Source organism: Prionailurus viverrinus, chromosome E2, assembly GCF_022837055.1.
Source record: "Prionailurus viverrinus isolate Anna chromosome E2, UM_Priviv_1.0, whole genome shotgun sequence".
Taxonomy (NCBI): Eukaryota; Metazoa; Chordata; class Mammalia; order Carnivora; family Felidae; genus Prionailurus; species Prionailurus viverrinus.
This window is the reverse complement of record NC_062575.1, coordinates 31,518,910-31,538,456: the sequence shown is the minus strand read 5'-3', so window position 1 is coordinate 31,538,456 and position 19,547 is coordinate 31,518,910. Positions and strand designations below refer to the sequence as shown.

The following is a 19,547-nucleotide window of genomic DNA, read 5'->3' as shown; positions in this document are numbered from 1 at the left end:
GTTATTTAAGATGTTACAACTGGGAGAAGCTGGATGAAGGGTACATAGAACTTCTCTGTACTGTTTTTGCTACTTCCTGTAAGTCTATAATTATTTCAAAATAAAAAGTTAAAAAGAGTCACTTGATGGCTATGAAAGAAAATGATTTTGGTTTAAAGCATGACATATAAAGACATATTATAAAATTTCTGTGTCATAAAAATGTCTTAAAGTCCAACCAGCTCACCCAATGCATTTGCTCTGGCCCCTTATAATTTGATGTTATATATCCCAAAGCTTTTGCTCGTTCTCGATAAAGTCGAATTGCTTGATCCATGGGAATTCGTAATCTGAACCAGTATTCCACTATGCCAAAATTTGGGATGTCTCCTTTAGTTCCTACAAACCAATGCATAACTCACTGTTAAAATTTTATACTGAGTAAAATAATATATGATTTGCACGAATGATGTGTGATTGGCAAAGAACAGAGCTGAAGAAAATAAAGTTACTTCTGCAAGCAGGAGTTTCATTGTATGTTAAGTATTATTAAAGAACTATGTCAAATTATGCTTGAGATATTCCAATTTATACTGTTTCAATCCTTCTAAAATATAAAGAAAAAACTAAACACTGTCTTAAATACTCCGCAGATTCTTTCTGATGCTACAGTAGCTTGTTTTTAATAAGTTGCACTCAATGTAGACTGACAGATACAATATGAAAGCCCACAATTATAAATGTGATACTCCACATTGTGATTCAACTTCCAAGAGATCTTGGGCACCTCTCCACTTCTCTACTGTGCCACCAGTAGAGGGACAAATGCCCCAGCTGTGCCAAATATATGCAAGCCATGCTCGCATGATATCTGCCCCCATACACCCTCAGTGCTCCTTTTGACTCAGGCAGCTCTTCATCACTCTTCCTCTGTGAAGATTTCCCCTATAGCTCCTGGGGGACTTAAGAACTCCTTCCCAGAGAAGAAGGATATCCTCTCATTAGAACATTGACTCTTTTCACATAACTGTCCATTCACCAGCCTATTTCTCTACCCGTACTCTTAAGTTTCTTGAGGGCCAGGGCTGTGGTTTCCATTGATACATTCCTACCAGAGGGACTAGTACATAATGGGTACTCAATATTTGGTGAACAGAGGATATTCTATATGTAAACTTTCCTAAACATACCATATTATTAACATTATTTCCCCATTCTCTTCATTGGTTTCTTTCTCGCTAATGGATCATTCTCATCAACATATAATACTTCATTCAAATCTGCTATCATTAAAAAAGTCCTAAAACAAGAATATTTATGGATACACATATTTGCTTGTATATGCCTAAAATTTCTTTGTGAAAATTTGTAGCCTTTGGTGAGGGGGCCTAGGGTAGCTGAGGGACAGGAGTGGGAGAGAGATTTTATGGCAAAAATTTTCACTTTTTTATTTTCTGACTTTGATTTTTATGTTACCCCTGTGATCAATCAATAAAATAAAACCCTTCCCCGGAAGCTAAGTCACCCTCTTATCATTCTGAAATGGTTTCTTTACTTGGCCTCTAGGATACTGTATACTCTTGGTTTGCCTCCTAAGTGACTGGCTACTCTTTACTTTCCTCTGCTGGTGTTTCTTCTTCCTCCTGAACTCTAAATTCTGTGGTTTTCCAAGGCTCAGTCCTTGGCCACCTTCTCTGCTTTCTGTACATTCATGCTCCATGTGTTATAACCTAGGCTAAAGGCTTAAAATATATTCAATATGGTAACGACTCCCCCTTTCATATCTTTATCCCTGACCTTTGGGCTAGTTAGTGCAGCCCATATGCCATTTCCACTTGGCTGTCCAATAGGCAGGTCAGTCTTAACTTGTTCAAACAGAATTCTTGATTTTCTTCCTCAGGCCTTCCTTTCTCAGGCCTACCTCAATAAATGGCCTCACAATTCTCCTTGGTGTTCGTGACAGAAATCTTGGCCCTCCACTTCTCTCATTACCTTACATACAATTGATAAGCAAGTCTTAAAGGAACAGTTAACTAAATATACATTGAAAATAATCATTTGTCAATGTTCTCATTACCTTCTTTTTTTTTTTTTTAATTTTTTTTTCCCAACGTTTATTTATTTTTGGGACAGAGAGAGACAAAGCATGAACGGGGGAGGGGCAGAGAGAGAGGGAGACACAGAATCGGAAACAAGCTCCAGGCTCTGAGCCATCAGCCCAGAGCCCGACGCGGGGCTCGAACTCACGGACCGCGAGATCGTGACCTGGCTGAAGTCGGACGCTTAACCGACTGCGCCACCCAGGCGCCCCACTTCTTCTTTTTTTTTTAGAGAGACAGAGAGTGTGTGCAAGTTGGGGGGAGAGGGCAGAGAGAATCTCAGGCAGGCTCCAAGCCCAGCTTGGAGCTCAATCCCACGACACTGGGATCATGACCTGAGCTGAAATCAAGAACCTGAAGCTCAACTAACTCAGCCAGGTTGTACCAAGGTGCCTCGCTCATTACCATCTGGATCCAAGCCACCATCATCTCTCCACAGATCAATGCAATAGCCTGATAATGGTCTTATTTTCTCTCTTGGCCCCTACAGACTCTTCTTCCTACAGCACCCAAGGCAGCTTTTCTAAAACCTACATGTGGGAGCACCTGGGTAGCTCAGTTAAGCATCCGACTCTTAACTGTGATCTCACAGTTCATGGGTTTGAGCCCCACGTAGGGCTCTGACCTGAAAGCATGGAGCCTGCTTGGGATTCTTTCTCCCTCTCTTTCTGCCCCTCCCCTGCTCGCTCTCTCTCAGAAATAAATAAACATTAAAAAAATAAAATCTATGTGTGATCATGTCACTTCCCCCCTCAAAACTCTCCAATGACTTTCATCACCGAGAGATAAAAACTCCACGTTCCTCACCATGACCTACAAGACCTACAAGTTTTTACAGCATGACCTAGTCCTTCCATAGTTTTTCTCTTTTATTTAAGCTTATTTAGAGAGAGAATGAGCGAGAGAGCAAGGGAGGGGCAGGGAGAGAAGGGGGGAGGGGGGGGAGGGAGAGAGAGAGAGAGAGAGAGAGAGAGAGAGAGAGAGAGAGAGAGAATCCCAAGCAGGCTCTGCACTGTCATGGGGCTTGAACTGTGAGATTGTGACCTGAGCTGAAATCAAGAGTCGGATGCTTGACTGACTGAGCCACCCAGGTGCCCCTTGGTTTTCTGTTTTTCTTTTTATAGTGTATCTTCAAAAAAGTTTTTATTTAAATTCCAGTTAACATACAGTGTAATATTAGTTTCAGGTGTAGAATTTAGTGATTTAACACTTCCATACAACACCTGGTGCTCATCACAAGACGTGCCTCCTTCACACCCATCTCTTATTTAACCACACACCCCCCCCCCCCCCACCTCCCTGCTGGTAAACATCAGTTTGTTCTCTACAGTAAGGAGTTTCTTGGTTCGCCCCTCCTCCTTTTCCTTTTGCTCATTTGTTTTGTTTCTTGAATTCCACATAGGAGTGAAATCATATGCTCTTTGCCTTCCTCTGACGGCCTTATTTTGGCGTAGTCATCCTTCTATTGTTTTAATCGCTTTCCTGCTTTAGCTGCTGGCCTTCTCGCTGCTCCTCCAGTATGTCACGCTTGTCCCTCCACCTTGGTACTTGGTGTTTCCACTGCAGGAAACATTCTTTCCCCGGATCCTGTCATGGATCTTCACTCAGGTCTCTACCAATGTCACCCATCAGGGATGCCTTTGTCTGAGTTCGCCATCTTCTCTCTCTCTCTTTATCCTGTTCATTTTTCTCCATCTGATGAGATATTTATTTGTTTTATGGCCTGTCTTCCCCTCTAGAAGGTAGGCTACACGATGGCAGGGGCTCTGTCTTATTTAGCACCGACCCCTGTATTTCCAATGCCTGCTAACAGTGATAGCAAATGATCTTACAGAATATTTGATGAATGTACTACAATTAACATTTGATCAAAAAAGGGTATCGATACGGTAAATAAATACATGTACTTAGAAGCTTTTAAAAAAGTAATAGCCATCGCACTGATATCTTCAATGACATTTAGGATAGTCCAGTCTATTCTGGGCAGCTCAGTTAGAGAACACTGTCCAACAGCCTCAAGGGATCTTGAATCCATACGAGAATACTAATGTAGAGCATCATAGTAACCTATACACCAAATTAGTGACTCACACATCCAAAGCTTATAAGATTGTACTTACCCACCAAACTTGCTGTGCAAAATATGCGACCACTTTTTTCTAGAATTTCATGGAATCTCAGCTGACAAGCTGCAAGTGTTTCATAATCTGTGCTGTAAGCTTGGTGGACCTCAAGAGTGACAGTATTCTTCTGAACGTATTGTAAAAATAAGTCGTCAACATGAACAAGATACTGAGAAGTGAAGTTATATTCTGGGTGGAGGCCTTGCACTATGGGAGAGGTCTGTAGCTCAAAGTCATAGAAAGCATAGGTACAGAAAGTGACAGGCTCTTTATCTCCAGACGCCTGTAAAACTTCAGAAGAAAAGGTTACTTTGTTGATATGGATTTCAAATAGGTTTTCGCCTCGTTCTAAGTGAATGGTCTCATCAAATTCATCAACAGAGTCATCTGGCATGATTTCTGGTTTAAATTTATACTGCTTGGTGCCATAGGCAATATCCTTTAATTGGGCTGCAAGAGAAGACACACAGTTTAGATATTTTTAAATATTGACATATGAAGATACAAACTGGCTTTTGAAGTGGTAGGAAGCCGAAGTGCTTTTGGTGAAGAGTCTCAATCTTAAATTCTGTGACCACACTGTTTTTCTGTGAGTAATACTGTATTATACAAAAATTCGTCCTTGGTTTTGACATCGCTTATTAACAACAAAATTACAACTCAAGTTAGAATATAGCCTGTACCAGGGAAGAGGAAAAAGAAAAAAAGAAGAAAAGGCTTTTGAAAGTACAGCTGAGGTAAATATTTGGATTCTTCCTGTTCCTCTGCTTCTGCTTTATTACCTTCTCTCCTTTAAAGTCGATTTCTCTTTCTGCTGGCTCCTTCCCTTCAGCTTATTGAAATACATACTTTCCTACTTTTAGGGGTGATAGATAATGTTTATTGTCTTGATTATGGTGATGGTTTCACAGTGTATCCATGGGCCCCAAACTCACCAAACTGTATGCTTTGAATACGTGCAGTTTAAAGTATGTTAATTATACTTCTACAAAGCTGTTTTTTTAAACAGATATATCTCTTTTTTTTTTAAAGTTTGTTTTGAGAGAGAGAGAGTGCATGTGCAAGCACGTGAGCAGGGGAGGGGCAGAGAGAGAGAGAGAGAGAGAGAGAGAGAGAGAGAATCCCAAGCAGGCCCCCTCACTGCCAGCTCGGGGCCCCACGGTGGGGCTCAGAGTCATAAACTGTGAGACTGTGACCTGAGCTGAAATCGAAAGTCAGACGCTCAACCAGCTGAGCCACTCAGGAGCCACAGATGTATCTCTTTCTAGATACACATTTTATCCCCATGTTATATCCACATTTCTGGAAAGAATAATGTATACTGGAGTCTACAACTCCACATCTAACAGACACTCTTCTTCAACTTCTTGCGAATAGTATCTGCCTTACTTTTCTTAGGAAACTGCTCCAGAATAGGTCACCAGGAACGAATGAATTGCTAGATTGAATGGGCTTTGGTCCTTGTATTAGGTGGTTTCTTTCCTTCCTTGACACTGATGATCACTTTCTCTTTTTTGAACCTCTGTCCTACCTTGGTTTCCATGTCATCATCAACCCGGCTTCTCCTTTTACCTCTCGTGTCATTCTTTTAGGGTTTCTTTCCTTTTCTCATCATTTGCTGGGGTCCTGGTTTTATCCTCTCCTTAGATGACATGTTCTCATGGGTAATCTCCCCCTTTTATGACTTCTGCTACTATAAGTATGCTGAAGACTCTCCTCTTTCTATTAAAAAAAATTTTTTTTAGCGTTTATTTATTTTTGAGAGACAGAGAGACAGAGCAGGAGTGGGGGAGGGGCAGAGAAAGAGGGAAACACAGAATCTGAAGCAGGCTCCAGGCTCTGAGCTGTCAGCACAGAGCCCCATGGTGGGGCTGAACCCACGAACCCCGAGAGCATGACCTGAGCCGAAGTCAGACGCTTGACCGACAGAGCCACCCAGGCACCCTAAGCTTTCTATTTTTAATTCAGATTTATGTCCTGAATTCCAGACCCAGAGATCTGATGCCTTGCTGGGTCCTCTGTCTAGATATCCCCTTGGCACTTCAAACTCGATATATCCAAAATAGCATGCATCTAACACCAAGGAGTAGTCTCTTCCAGTTATTTCTGTACTTTGAATCTCAGGCGCTGATGTCAGCATCCATCCAGTTGCCCAAGCTTGATACCACGGGATCATTCTAGTTTCCCTTTCTCTTAATTCTCCCCACATCACTAGTATTCAACAGTGTTTCCTAAGTCGTTACAAATTTGCCCCTGTTCATTCTCTGTCCACTAATGCTACCTTTCTTACACTCCCAGTGTTTATCACCAAGATTATGATGGAACCCAAAGTGCTTCCTTCCTTCAGATCTTACTCACTCTTCCTAGTAACTACAGCATAATCTCCCAAATGCAGTTCTGGTGTATTACTGTCTACCTTAAACACTGCTTAGTGGTTTTCTAGGTAGGTAATTAAGGTTAAAATTCTTCAGGGGGGGCAAGGGAACCTGGGTGGCCCAGTCGGTTAAGGGTCCGACTTCGGCTCAGGTCATGAGCTCACGGTTTGTGGGTTCAAGCCTCGCGTTGGGCCCTGTGCTGACAGTGCAGAGCCGGCTTGGGATTCTCTCTCTCTCCCTCTCTGTGGCTCCTTGACTTGTGCTTCCTCTCTCTCTCTCTCTCTCTCTCTCAAAATAAATAAATAAATAAATCATAAAAAAAATTAAAAACAAAAACAAAACTCCTCAGGGTGGCAAGCAGGGCCTCGATGACTTGGTTTTCTCCAGCCTTGCCAGGAGATCCTCCTCCCCTTATTAACCAGGAGTGGTGCCATTCATTTGCAAATGAATGGCAGCCCTTCACCTTAAGGGCATTTTTACCTGCCTCCTCTACTTCCTGGAAGGCCCTTCTTGCTTTTACTTAGTGGTGAATTCTCTAGCCTTTGGAGACTCCAAACCTACTGCGTGGCAGTCTTCCCCGAGTCTTCAGGTGTAAGTAGGCATCTCTCCTCAACGTTTCCGCCGCATCTTTCGCGTTTCCTAGCTTCCCACTCTTCCCGGGAAGGGATACTCTATTTACTTCCTCCATCTTCTGAGTTCCCTGAGGGTGGGACCCGAGCTTTCTTCCCTATTTGGCTTCTCACTGACCAGCACTTTGCTTAGCATGCAGGAAGAGCTTGAGCAGGTTTATGGGATGAATCAGTGAATATTGGGGACTGATAATATATATTGGTGGAGATTTAGTGACACCAAAAGGAATGAAAATCCCAAGCTACGTGACCTCCGTGTGATTCAGGAAAATTCTATTAAGCAAATTTTTATGGAGTACTACTTGAAATAAAAGGTACATACTGCTCTTTGACTGCTGGAAAACCCTGTTCAGGCGGATCAAACCCTTCTGCTTAGAGCAGTGGTTCTCAAAGTGTGGTCTGGGAATGCTGAGGGTCCCTGAAACGGATTTTGGAGGCCTGTGAGGTCAAAACTATTTTTAAAACAATCCTGACATGTCATTTGCCTTTTTCATTCTTATTCTCTCACAAGTGTACGATGGAGTTTCCCAAACTCTACATGATGTGTGATATCATAACAGATTGAATGCAGAAGCAGGTTTAAAAACCCAGCTGTTTTCTATTAAGGTATACACCAAAAAGTTTGTAAAAATGTCAAACAATTAAAAAAAAAAAGGAAAACAATTTAAAACAGTGTAACTTTTCTTACTATTTTTTTTTTTTTTGGTATGGAAAATACAGCTTTTTAAAAATAAATACTGTAATTTATGTTAACATGTAATGGATTTACTACTGTTATTTTAGCATGACATAAAATAAATATTTTCCAAATTTCTCACTTTTAATTCTTACTAGAAGTATAGTAAGTATGACCCATAGAAGCAAGAGGCCCTTGGGATCCTCAGTGATTTTTCAGAGTGTAGAATTACGGCTGGCCTAGATCCATACATTAAACATTGTATGGCAGGGGACATGAAAGAGAGACAAAGTACTTGGCATCGAAGAACGTATCCTGCCATCACAGGGAACATGCAAAACTCCAACAATAAAGAACACTTCCATAATACAGTCCCCAAACATACTTTCCGAGTACATAAGAGGAAGGATGGTAAGTACCGAGGCAGTGTTTTTCAAAGTGTGGTCTTGCACCTGCGTCTGAGTCGCTTGGATTTCTAAATATAGCAGCATCATGGGCCCCTGGATCTCCAGGGATAGGGCCCAGGAAGCTACATTTGAAACAAGTTTCCCACATGATTTTCATACTTGCCTAAGTCTGGAAACCACTGTAAGGGCATTTCAAGTAGAGGCATGAATGGTTAGGAGTGATGAGAGCCAGCTTCCTGGCACAGGCATGCATTGCATTTGGTTAGATTTCGAAGCAGGGTAAAAAGGGCGTACGTTGGCTATAAAGGAGGTTTAGGCGGAACAAAGATCCAGTGGTAGGACCGAGAAAGGTGAATCTGACAAAGAGCAAGCAGACTTGTCTGGCTGCGAGGCATAGCTTGCTGAGAAGAGAAACTCGAAATGAGGTGGTAAAGTTAGTTCTGCCGTGCTCCATAAACTACTTTGAAATCTTGCCTGCAACACTGGATCCAAAAAGCAGTAGAAAGTTACTAAAAATTCTTGAGTGGAAAAGAATCAGATAAAAACAACCTTTCTGGTAAATTCTCCTTACAGCTATGAATTGGAGAAAAAAAAAAAATAGAACAAAGAGAAATCGTGAGTGTAGATTTGGATGACATTTTCAACTGTCGTAAACTCTACTCGTCTAGTTACTGTAGACGAAGGATTGTGCGCATCGTACCTTCTAGTTTCTGAATGCGTGCAGCTCTGATATCAAGAAGATGAACATATTGTTCCACTTTGAGTTCATAATCTTGCTGCAAATTTTCCATCTTCTGGGTCACTGCTTCAACTTCCATCTAAAAAAGAGGAGATAACAAGTCTCAATACTTAGGATTAGTTCCATTTTCATTTTTTAAAGCGACTATGACAAGCATTTTCCTAGATCTTGGAGATACCAGGAGCTGTAAACCATGGTTTTCTGAAACAGCTCACAGTTTAGAAAATTATGCTTGGCAATGTTCATAAATAAATCAGAAGTAAAATTAACAAAACCCGAGATCCCTTCCCATGGAGGTGATTTTCCCGTTTGTTATAGGCTACAATCACACGTGGTTGTGGCAGGACTTCAGGATAACTATAACCCATTTGCAGAATGTGCTAATACGAGCAAAGGTGAATTCATTGCTGGTGTTTGGTCTCTAAAACCAGGGACTTAAAAAAAAATAGTTTGTTTTTCAACTACTGACTCTAAGTACCTAGTTACGAGGCCACATTCCAGGCATGTGGTAATAAATGATAAGAGATTATAACAGATGATAATACATAACACTGCTTAGAAAAGTAAATCATCAGTTGATTATTGAGGAAAATCTATCTTCCCGAGTTAGTGTTGCACCTTACCTGATAATCTTTATTAATTTTATGTTGCATAATTAGCATGTTTCGTGTCTTTTCAAGCTCTTGCACCGTTTCTGCATGAGTTGCTTGTAGCTCTCTCATGGAGCGTTCTAGATCTTTGTTCATTTTATTGTCTACTTTCTCTAAAAAGGAAAGGTCTCCATTTTTTTGTGACTTTTGAGCCTAAAATAAAAACATGTTTTCTTACTGAAATAAGAGTTTCTAAAATACAATCATGTGAATTAATATAGATATGGCAAGGAAAAATCATTAATTGAAAACAGATATATTTCCATTTTCCATCAGGAATAAAACAATCCTGATACAGAAAATATATTTAGATAGACATTTGGAACAATTACAGAGAATTCAAAAAACAGTTTATTACTTCATGACATAAAGAAGAATCATGTACATTTATTTCTATTTCTTCAATTGATTAAATGCTACACAGTGTTGATCTAAAGGGAAAGAAATGTATTTTCTCGTGTCTTCTTATAAATAACAGAATATCCTAGAACTGAAAAAATATCTTCTGGTAACATTTATAATTCAATATTTTACTTAAGATAATAGGGTGTACCAAGGTCTCTTAGGACAAAATTGTTGATTAGTTTTATAGTGAGGTGTGGAAAAGTGAAATATTTGTACAGTTGGAGAAAGTGCTTTAAATAAGAGTTTTTGAGGTCTATTTTAATGTAATTTTGATGTCATTATGAAATATGTATATGCTGTAAGTAAATGTCACCTGACCACTTTCCTGAATAATTTATTCTCCAAGTATAAGGGTTACGGACAAGGGTCATCATTATGCTGAAACAGTTATATGTAGACATGAAATTCATGGTGAAGTTCAGAAAGTTACCTTTATAAGCAGGAGAGCTTCACTCAATTCATCAGCATTAATATCACTGTCCTGCAAAAGACAGAGTGAGTAAAAGCTCACAATGAGATATTAATGGAAAGTACAAGAGACATTCCAACTATGCAGATTATCCTCACGGAACATAAGCTGCCTGATAGCATGAATTAATAAACTAAGTAAAAGAGACATTCGACTATTCAGAATCTCCTCCTGAAATGCAAGCTGCGTAATGACCATGAATTAATAAACCAAGTAATATATTTGTCTTCTTTTGCTTTGTAGTACAGTGTTTCCTCTGTGTATAAAATATTTAGATACAGATTTGGAGTTTATCTCCTAAATAAGAAAATAGTTCACCTGGTTGTAAAACTTCATGCGGTTTTTAAGTTCATCAAGTTGTTGCTTTTGTTCCAGATACTGTAACTGTAGTTCTCTATTTTCTTGGATGAGTTTCTCATTTTGGTCTTAAAAATAAAGTCAATGCCATTAGAAAGGTAAGAGAGCATGAGGTAAGAACACACTTAAAATTAATTTAATTCCTGATACACACCAAGCTGGATCTAGCATTGCTCTGGTCAGAGAGGAAATTATGCTAGCACCTAGACAACGGCAGCAGGAGAATGAGGAACAAATGAACACGATCATGTGTCTACCATATGATCCAGTTTCTTATCAAAAACTGAAGACTGAAGTTCATAGTATTAATATAAGGAAATTGTGGCCTCTGGGACTTCAAAGGAACATTCTATCTAAAATACCTAAGAAAATATGTTTCTAAATCTATGATTTTTACTTACTTATTAAGGGTCCTGAAAGGCATGCAAAAAAAAAAAAAAAAGTTTTTTTTTTTTGTCTTTTAGTGTTTTAATTGACTTCCTTGAGTTTTCTTTTTCCAATTTAGCATTAAGTCTTTTTATTAAAACAACATAATTTCTTTGGTAATAACTAAATCTGTAATTCTAATCAACCACACTTTGAACAAACCTGCTAGGATAGGAGGAAGGGATTCTTAGCCAGGGCATGGTAGCATCAGTAATAATTCATGTGTGTTCTTTATTCATTGAGTTCATGCTGTTAATTAGTAAGACATGGACTCAGAGCTCTCGTTAAGGAATAGAGATAGGTTACATTCACCTAGGTTCTCATTTGCCTTGACCCACAATCAGGACACAGAGCAGAGCTACAGAAAATAGTAATAAATCCATGAAGAGACGAATTTTTTACTCCCTGCATTAAACATATGCTTAACTTAAAAAAAAAAAAAAGCAAGCTAACAAATCTATTCTTTGGTCTCATGTTCTTAAGCGTACTCTTCAACAGAGTTCATTGTCGGGGTCAGGTGTCCTCCTTTTTGGCTCCCCGTTCACTAACTCTAAACCATGTCATCCAAAGTGTCTCCACTAATTTCATCCTAGTTTCAAAGATTTGTGTTTACCAAAAGTCTTCAAGTTGTACATTTTTGTTTCCTTTTCTTAAAAAAAGCAAGTCAACACATTTGCCAAGAATTCTTTGCATGAATACATTTGCACGCTGAATGCATGTTATACAAAAATACATTTCTGACTTTTATAATGCTTTTGTGTTCCCAAGACTTAACTTGGGATATACATACTACATGTAAGTAAAAATAGTAAGTTACACAATTAAGAAGAAATGGACTAAATTTGGATATCTTTAATGTCACATATTTCCTGGAAAACTAAAAAGTAAAAAAAAAAAAGTGACTCTAGAGTATGCAGAGACATTTTAATATCAAATATATAAACATTTTTATCTTATCGATGAAAAGTTAAAAGGTTATCCTTTTGCTAATATTTAGTGACCTAAATAAGAGTTCACAAGTGTGAACAGTACTTGGAAATTTTGAAGGTAAAGGTCAACTATTTGTCTTTCAACTCAAAATTAGGATCAATAGTAAATATGAATTGTTAGAGGAGATAAACAACTTTTTCAGTTACAGAGTATGGTAAGAATGCAGAACGCTTTATTTTCTGTTGATTAGGTTAAAAAATCTAGATAGAAATGGTTAGGTAACAGAAAAAAGGTAAATATAGTAAGAAAAATATAAAACTAAAGGTAGTTTCCTTCTTGGCCTGCAAACGGGTTAGGGGTTCTGATGACGAGGTAAAGTGTAAAGGACAGGACTATTGCCCCTTCCCCCAGATAGAGCGTTTTCTGATTACTATTTTCATGTTCCTGTTTGTCTCTTCTTTCAATATTTCAGAGCAGAGTTCTGAGAACGAAATGCTAGTAGGTATACATGAACTTATTCAAATGTTTCTTCCTTTGCTGATTTCTGTGTCAACAATGTCCCCGTTCCATGGATATTTTTAAAACTAGGGTGTTAGTAGTGGGAAAATAGCTTATTAGTGGGGGAAGACATTACTGAATATGAGTAACTTTCTCTCTACTAGATTTTATGTAGAATTATCCACGGTATTTTTCCTTTCTCAAACTGTTTATTGGGGATACAACTCCTGGGTCTTTAAGAAGCCCAGAGACGCTGTAGTTCAAACAAGAGATAGCCTTGCTGGATTATAATAAGAAAAATCAAAGCATCCTGTACAAGATGAAAAATAACCTCCTTACCTTATGATTTGACAAAAAGCAGGTTAAGCTAAACAGCATTTTATTCAAATGGGATAACATTTCACTCTTTTAAAATTATGTTCTTCAAGCACACCATTAATAAGCAGAGTGCGGAGAACAATCCAACTAAACAATTTTCAGAGCTCCTTTGTGCTAATATCTTCAGCTGTGATCAATATAACCATATGCATTATGCTGAATTATGCATTTCAGCTAAAGATAGAAAGGAACTTTCAAAAGCAGGGCCCTTAAACACATGCAGTTAATTTAAGCATTAACCAAATGCAAACTGCATTTACATATTCTTCCCCCACATATTCACACAATCTGAAACTAATTTGTACCTTGAATAAAGAGGTGAGTATTCTCTAAAAATAATTTGCCAGTTAGATGAATGAGTCTAAGAGGCCAGGGAAACATCTTCTGGCAAAGAACACTCGACAAATGAAAAGGTAAATGTGTGAAGAGACTTCGAAGTGGAATGAAACAATTTCAAAATCTGTAAGACAAAAAGGAACTTTCTACATATTGAAAGATTTCCTTATAAAGAGATTTTCAATTTTTTTTGTTTGTTTAGTACTTCCCAGAAAAAAAATGGTTCAAGGCTGTAATATTTTTCTTATAATCCATTGTAACATATTCACCAAACGATCCCAAACTTCAGTCATTAGACTTATAAACTTTGGGTATTCAAGCAAAATAACTAAAATAACAGTTGACTTAAAAATAAAGATTCAGTACTAGCAATTCTTCTTAAGAAATCAACTGAATAAATGTGTAAAGATTTGTGTAGAGAGATGTTTATGATACTTAACAAAACTGAAACTCTTTAAAAATTCATCAGTAGAAGATTGTTAAGCAATTTTTTGTACATCCTCACGTAGAAAACCAGGACAGACATTATAAGTGATGATGATGTGGGTTTATACTTATACTCAAGGAACGGTTTCATAACATAGTAAAGACAAAAAGCACATTATAAAAACTGTACCTGCACATACAAACAACTCTGGAAGGACAAACATAAACATATTAATAGTGATTATCTTGTGGGGTGTGGGAGTGAGTGACTTCTAGAAATTTTTTTGTTCACTGGATTTTTTAATGGTATACGTGAATTATTTTTAATCTTTCAAAAAATCCAAGAAGGCACAAAAGCTAGTGAAAAAAATAAGAATGGACTCGGTGGATTAAAGTAACTTTGCAACTGTAATTTTAATAATTTAAAAGAATCTTTGGAAATAACTAAACAACAACAGATAGGTCTTAAAAAAAGACCACCAAGATTCTATTCCCTTAAGAGTTTCTTTCCAGAGACCAATGCAGATGTTTAGAGATAAGAGTTTTGAAATTCTTGATATTTAGGGAAATACAGAGAGCACAGAAATAAGACAGGTTGTTTTCATTTCTCTTCTTCTCAGAGCAGTTTATATCTGTTTTTGGAAAAAAGCGGGGAATATAGAGTGCTTCTCCTTCCTTCAGTCAACAAGAATTTACTGAGCAACTATTAAACAAAAGTACTCTGTTAAGTACCACATTAAAATCAGGAATGATACATCTTGGACATCAAAACTTTTAAATACCTGCCCGGTCACCAATCATGTCACCATTTCATTCTCCTCACAATATTCTTGAGAAAAATTCACAAATAATTTTTCATGAAATTTAACCACTTGGCAAATAAATACTGCACATATGTTTCATTGAAATTAAGACTACATCTATTGTAAGAAATGTTCTGATTACAGTCTTCCTAGAGTGTTGGAAAAAGTCAGACCATAATTTTAAAATGTTATCATTTATAAGATGCATCCCAATTTCAGAGATGTCAAAATGGGAAAAAAACTCTCTCTTATAGTTAATAAAATATGGCATTGTGAGCTAAATCAATAAATAGAGTACTGACTACATTTGTAATTTGCTTGTTTTTGTTTTTTTTTTTTTTAACGGAGCCTGCATTAAACTTTGAAACGCTTGCATGCAACAGAATTACAAATGTTCAAAAGAAGCAACCTTATTATCACATCACTTGGTTTGCGTAGTGGATGAACAACAGATACAACATTTGAAGCAAATAATTCAATTCCCCTGTTGTGCACTTGTGTGTATAATCTAGTAAATCAGACATCTACTTTAATTATGATTATTTTATTTCCCTGAGATGAGAGGGGTGAGATCTGTGACATGAAACTTATTAATGATTATTATTTTAGCAGGGACATCTTGGCAAGTCTTCCTGGTATTTAAGTTCACTGTCACAGAGTAGATTTAGATATCTCATTATCACAGAGATCGTCCCTGTTTGACCTATCAAAACCAGTAAGCAACTATTTCTCTACTCTCTCATCTTACACTGCTTTGTTTTTGTTCCCACTGCCCTTGCCACCACCTGACATGTGGCATGCTTGTTTAATTACTGTCAGTTTCTCTCTGTAGAATTTATGTTGCGTGAGGGCAAGGCCTTGGCTTTGCTCATTGCTGTATCCCCAGAACTTAGAACAGTGCCTGGCTCAAGAAATGCTTGTTGACTGCTGAACACAAGAAGGCTCAACAAAAAAATTAAAAGACCACCTAAATGACAGTATCTCTGACAAAAAAAAAAAAAAAAAAAAAAAAAAAAAAAAAAAAAAAAAAAATCCTTGGGCTTCTACGCGAGGCTGAGTAAACGGAAATTTCAAGTGACCGCGAAATGCATGGAAGTGGATGGCTGTTGAGACAAGTCGGTAGTGGTTTTGCATGTACCTCTTTCGGTTTTGACTCTGTCAAGGATTTCAGTTTTGTCTGCTAGGTCGGACTTTAAGGCAGTCTCGAGTTGAGCGATCTGCACTTTGAGCTGCTGTTCCTTTAGCTTCCATTGCTCTTCGTGGGCAGCACTGAAGGCACTGCAAAACACACATGACATGCAGAGGAGAGCCTGGAGATCGGCCTCGACCGAGAACGCGAAAGAGAAAAGCTTTTAGTGGCACAGAGACCACTGTCATCATGTCTTAGGAATTAAGTAAACATATGCTGGTCTGCTGCTGTTGAAACCAAGGCGCCTCTCTCAGGCTGCGGTTAGGAAACATGAAAGGCTTTGTGGGATGAGCAAAGGAACTGGCCTTAATTTAGAGCTCTCCAGTCAGAAAAGTTGGCAGCGTGCAGCTTTTGTGGGACTAGTAAAGGAATTCAGATACTGTACATACTCCAGAGGAATCCGCAGTTCCAAACCTCAGCCATCAGCCTCGGATAAAACTATTCTCTCCCACATACAAACCCTCTTAAAACCGAGAAAAAGGGGCTCGCCACCTGATCTCTACTTCTAGAATCTGAAACTTTTACAGAGTCCATGCTAATACCATATTCACAAAATTTCAGCCATGAAATGATAACACGCCGAAATACAAGACGGCAACTCTGCTATTATGAAGTAGTGATAATGGAGTTTTTGTCCTAAAAAACTAAACCGCATTAACAGGCTAAGAACAAAGTTTTACTTGTAATGTGACTGGGATGAAAACCTGGTAAGAACACCCTGGTAAGAATGATGAAGATTTTAAACCAGTGTTAAAATCCACTCATGATTAAATCCCAACATTCATTTATGCCAGTGGTTTCCAAATGGTGATAAACTAAACACTGGTGCTGGACCAGCTATACTAAGCACTTGGGGAGATTTAAAAATGAAGATCTTGGGGCCCAGGAATCCAGAGTTTTATAAAGCTTCTGCAGGTGATAGCCAGGTTTTGGAAAAACTGATCTTGATCTGTATTTCAGCAGAAAACTATTATCTGTGAAGCTTGATATGACTGAATAATTATCAGCAGCTTTGACCCTTCTCCTTATTTTAAACCCAGTAAATGAAACAAAAATTTATAAAATCTGGTTTTGTACTGATGATGAAGCAAATGGAAGAAAAACTTATTATTGAAAATTGCCCTTAATGCTGCTCCCAGCTAGTCTTGAGGTTTTATTCCAAAAGAGGTACTTTTCTGGGAGGCATAGCTTTCAAAGGAACAGAATTATGTATCTATTTTACATTTTGAATGCTTTTATTGCATTTAAAATAATATGAACTTAAAAATAAATGAAATTCTAGAAGTTTCTCTAAATATGACATCTGTTTCTTCTATCAATGTTCTCATCTCACATATGGAACCTTAAAAAATGCATGAACCTATATACCAATATTTTAAGTTAATTTGATCAAAGGTACAATTACCTAGACTTAAATGAAATCCAAACAAAATATGCACTTTAAATATTAAAGAATATTCCTTTACATTTTCATTTTTTAAAATAAAGACCAAATATAATTTCTGTGTCTAGTCAAATTATATAAACCAAACACACACATATGTATGTATGTGGGTATATGGGTGTGTGTGTATGTGTGTGTGTGTGTGGGGGGGGTGTGCGCGCGCGTGTGTCTTGTATTATTAAAAACATGTACTACCCGGAAAAAAAAATTAGCATGATGAAATAGGCACAATTATACATTATATCAGACGCCAAAAATTAGAAACAGTAGTGTTCCAATAGCATTAGTACCAGCAAAAAGATCACCAACAGTTAATCTGGCAGAAACATCAGAAGCTGTATGTGTTTAAATTAAGAACAATTTAGCAGCCTGGTTTTTCCAAACCCACAAAATACTAGTGTAAATCAGCATAAGTCAATCTGAATTTAGTCCACTGCTATCTTCCCTCTAAATTTAGGATTACATTCCACTGGAGTTTCATGAGGAATTCCTTTTGAATTTACTGTATTCCTCTGTGCTTGGAGCCATCTGTGTAACTATAAATGGTGAACCACATCTGGCTCCATTTTCTTTGTAAAGGCTGTGTACATGATTAAATCTGCATATGAGAACAGTCTTTGAGAACCTTTTATTCATGAAAATGTTTTTGTATATTGCCTACAGTGACAACTGGGGGTGTGGGGGGGGGAGGAATCATAGTTGGTCTGTGTGCACATTTCGTTTGTTACATTATGTTGCTGAAGTGAGAAAATGTCCATCCACAGCTGAATGTCCATTGGTGCCTGTGCTCATTGGCATGTCCACTGGCGGTCATGGGTCAGCTTACACACTCTTGATCAACAACATGATCAGACTGAAATAAGAGCTAAAGAATTCATCTCCACCCTAAGGCTTTTTTCTTGCAGAAGAAATTCTATTTATTCCCATGTTTAAGGGCACCCTAATGTGAAAGAGAGGGAGGAATAAGCTCTAAATCATCCATGAAGAAATCCACAGATACTTTAGTTAGGACCTAATGGAAATTAAACACATATTTACATAGGGATAATTCACTTACTGAAAGAAAATAATGCCCCGAATGTACTCAGTTTGATTTCTGAGAAGCACAAAGTGCTCATATTTGATCATATGGGCTTTCATGATTCCTAGAAGACTGCAGGGGACAGGTGCTCACTTTACAGAAAGGGAGCCCAGAAAATCTATGGGTGGTCAGCAGGGCTCCACTGAATTTTGGATATTAGATGGCTACTAATTACATTGTGAAAACCTGATTTACCCAATTCTCAAAAATGGTTGATACCATCTTCAAAAACCAGACCAAGTCTTTTTTTTCTTAAAATAGGTATTAGTGTCTCTCAGGGAGTTAATGCCTTAAAACCACCTCTAACAGATTCTCTGGATCCTGTCCCAAATTGACTAAATCTGAATTGGATGGTGATGGCTCGAGGCTGGGGGAGGGAAGTTCCAAAGGGGTGGTAAAAGCTACATTTTGCTGTTTTCCAGGTTATTCATACATATATACTACAGCTGAAGGACTATTGTATTCATGAGTGCTATCACCCTAAAACTATACTAACTTCAAAGATGGGCACAGCTTTGCAATATCGTAGCATAGTTTCTCTCTGACCACATAGATTTAATTGCAAAAAAGTTTATTCTGAATTTTCAAATGGAGCATTTCTTAAATAAGGTTATACTTACTTCTTGGCATTGTATCAAAAATGTTTTCTCATATTAAAACGAGCTCATTCCAAATACTAACATGCGGGTTTTATCTTACCAGATGATTCTCTAATATGTCATATGTCAAGTAATAAACACATTCAAAATTTCATTTGGGAAAGGAAGACGAGAATGTAATCTGCAAATCATATTTTTCTCCTGAAAACTAGCCAGTTTTGAATAACAAACAAATGCTTTCCTTTTAAAAACACGCTATCACTATGACTAACCAAACAGGGAGTAAATTTTATTTAGTTTTTGATGAGCACTAGTTGTTGGCAATGATGGTAACAGTGCCATGGAATACAAGGGCTTTAAAGAATTTTAAAGATGACAATGATTTTTGTAGAAGTTTCTCCAACTGTTTCTGAAAACATATTATATTTTAAAAATTTGTATTAGAGAATTTTACAGTTCTGTTTGCTATCATGTGTGCTTGCTGGGTTTTGTGCTTAAGTGACACTAATTTTTTTTTGGACACAAAATG

General features: G+C 37.8%; 1 protein-coding gene across 4 annotated transcripts in view; it reads right to left on the bottom strand.

The window, feature by feature from the left end:
- Positions 1–19,547, bottom strand: part of RPGRIP1L (RPGRIP1 like) — a 91,564-nt gene that overhangs the window by 42,653 nt on the left and 29,364 nt on the right. For all 4 annotated transcript variants that reach the window (XM_047836371.1, XM_047836369.1, XM_047836372.1 and 1 more), the window contains 7 exons: positions 15,844–15,983; positions 10,870–10,976; positions 10,513–10,563; positions 9,651–9,830; positions 8,989–9,106; positions 4,199–4,651; positions 227–378 (listed from right to left, as the gene is read on the bottom strand). In XM_047836371.1, the coding sequence (XP_047692327.1) occupies positions 227–378; positions 4,199–4,651; positions 8,989–9,106; positions 9,651–9,830; positions 10,513–10,563; positions 10,870–10,976; positions 15,844–15,983 (1,201 nt within the window). The remainder of the gene's footprint in view (positions 1–226; positions 379–4,198; positions 4,652–8,988; positions 9,107–9,650; positions 9,831–10,512; positions 10,564–10,869; positions 10,977–15,843; positions 15,984–19,547) is intronic.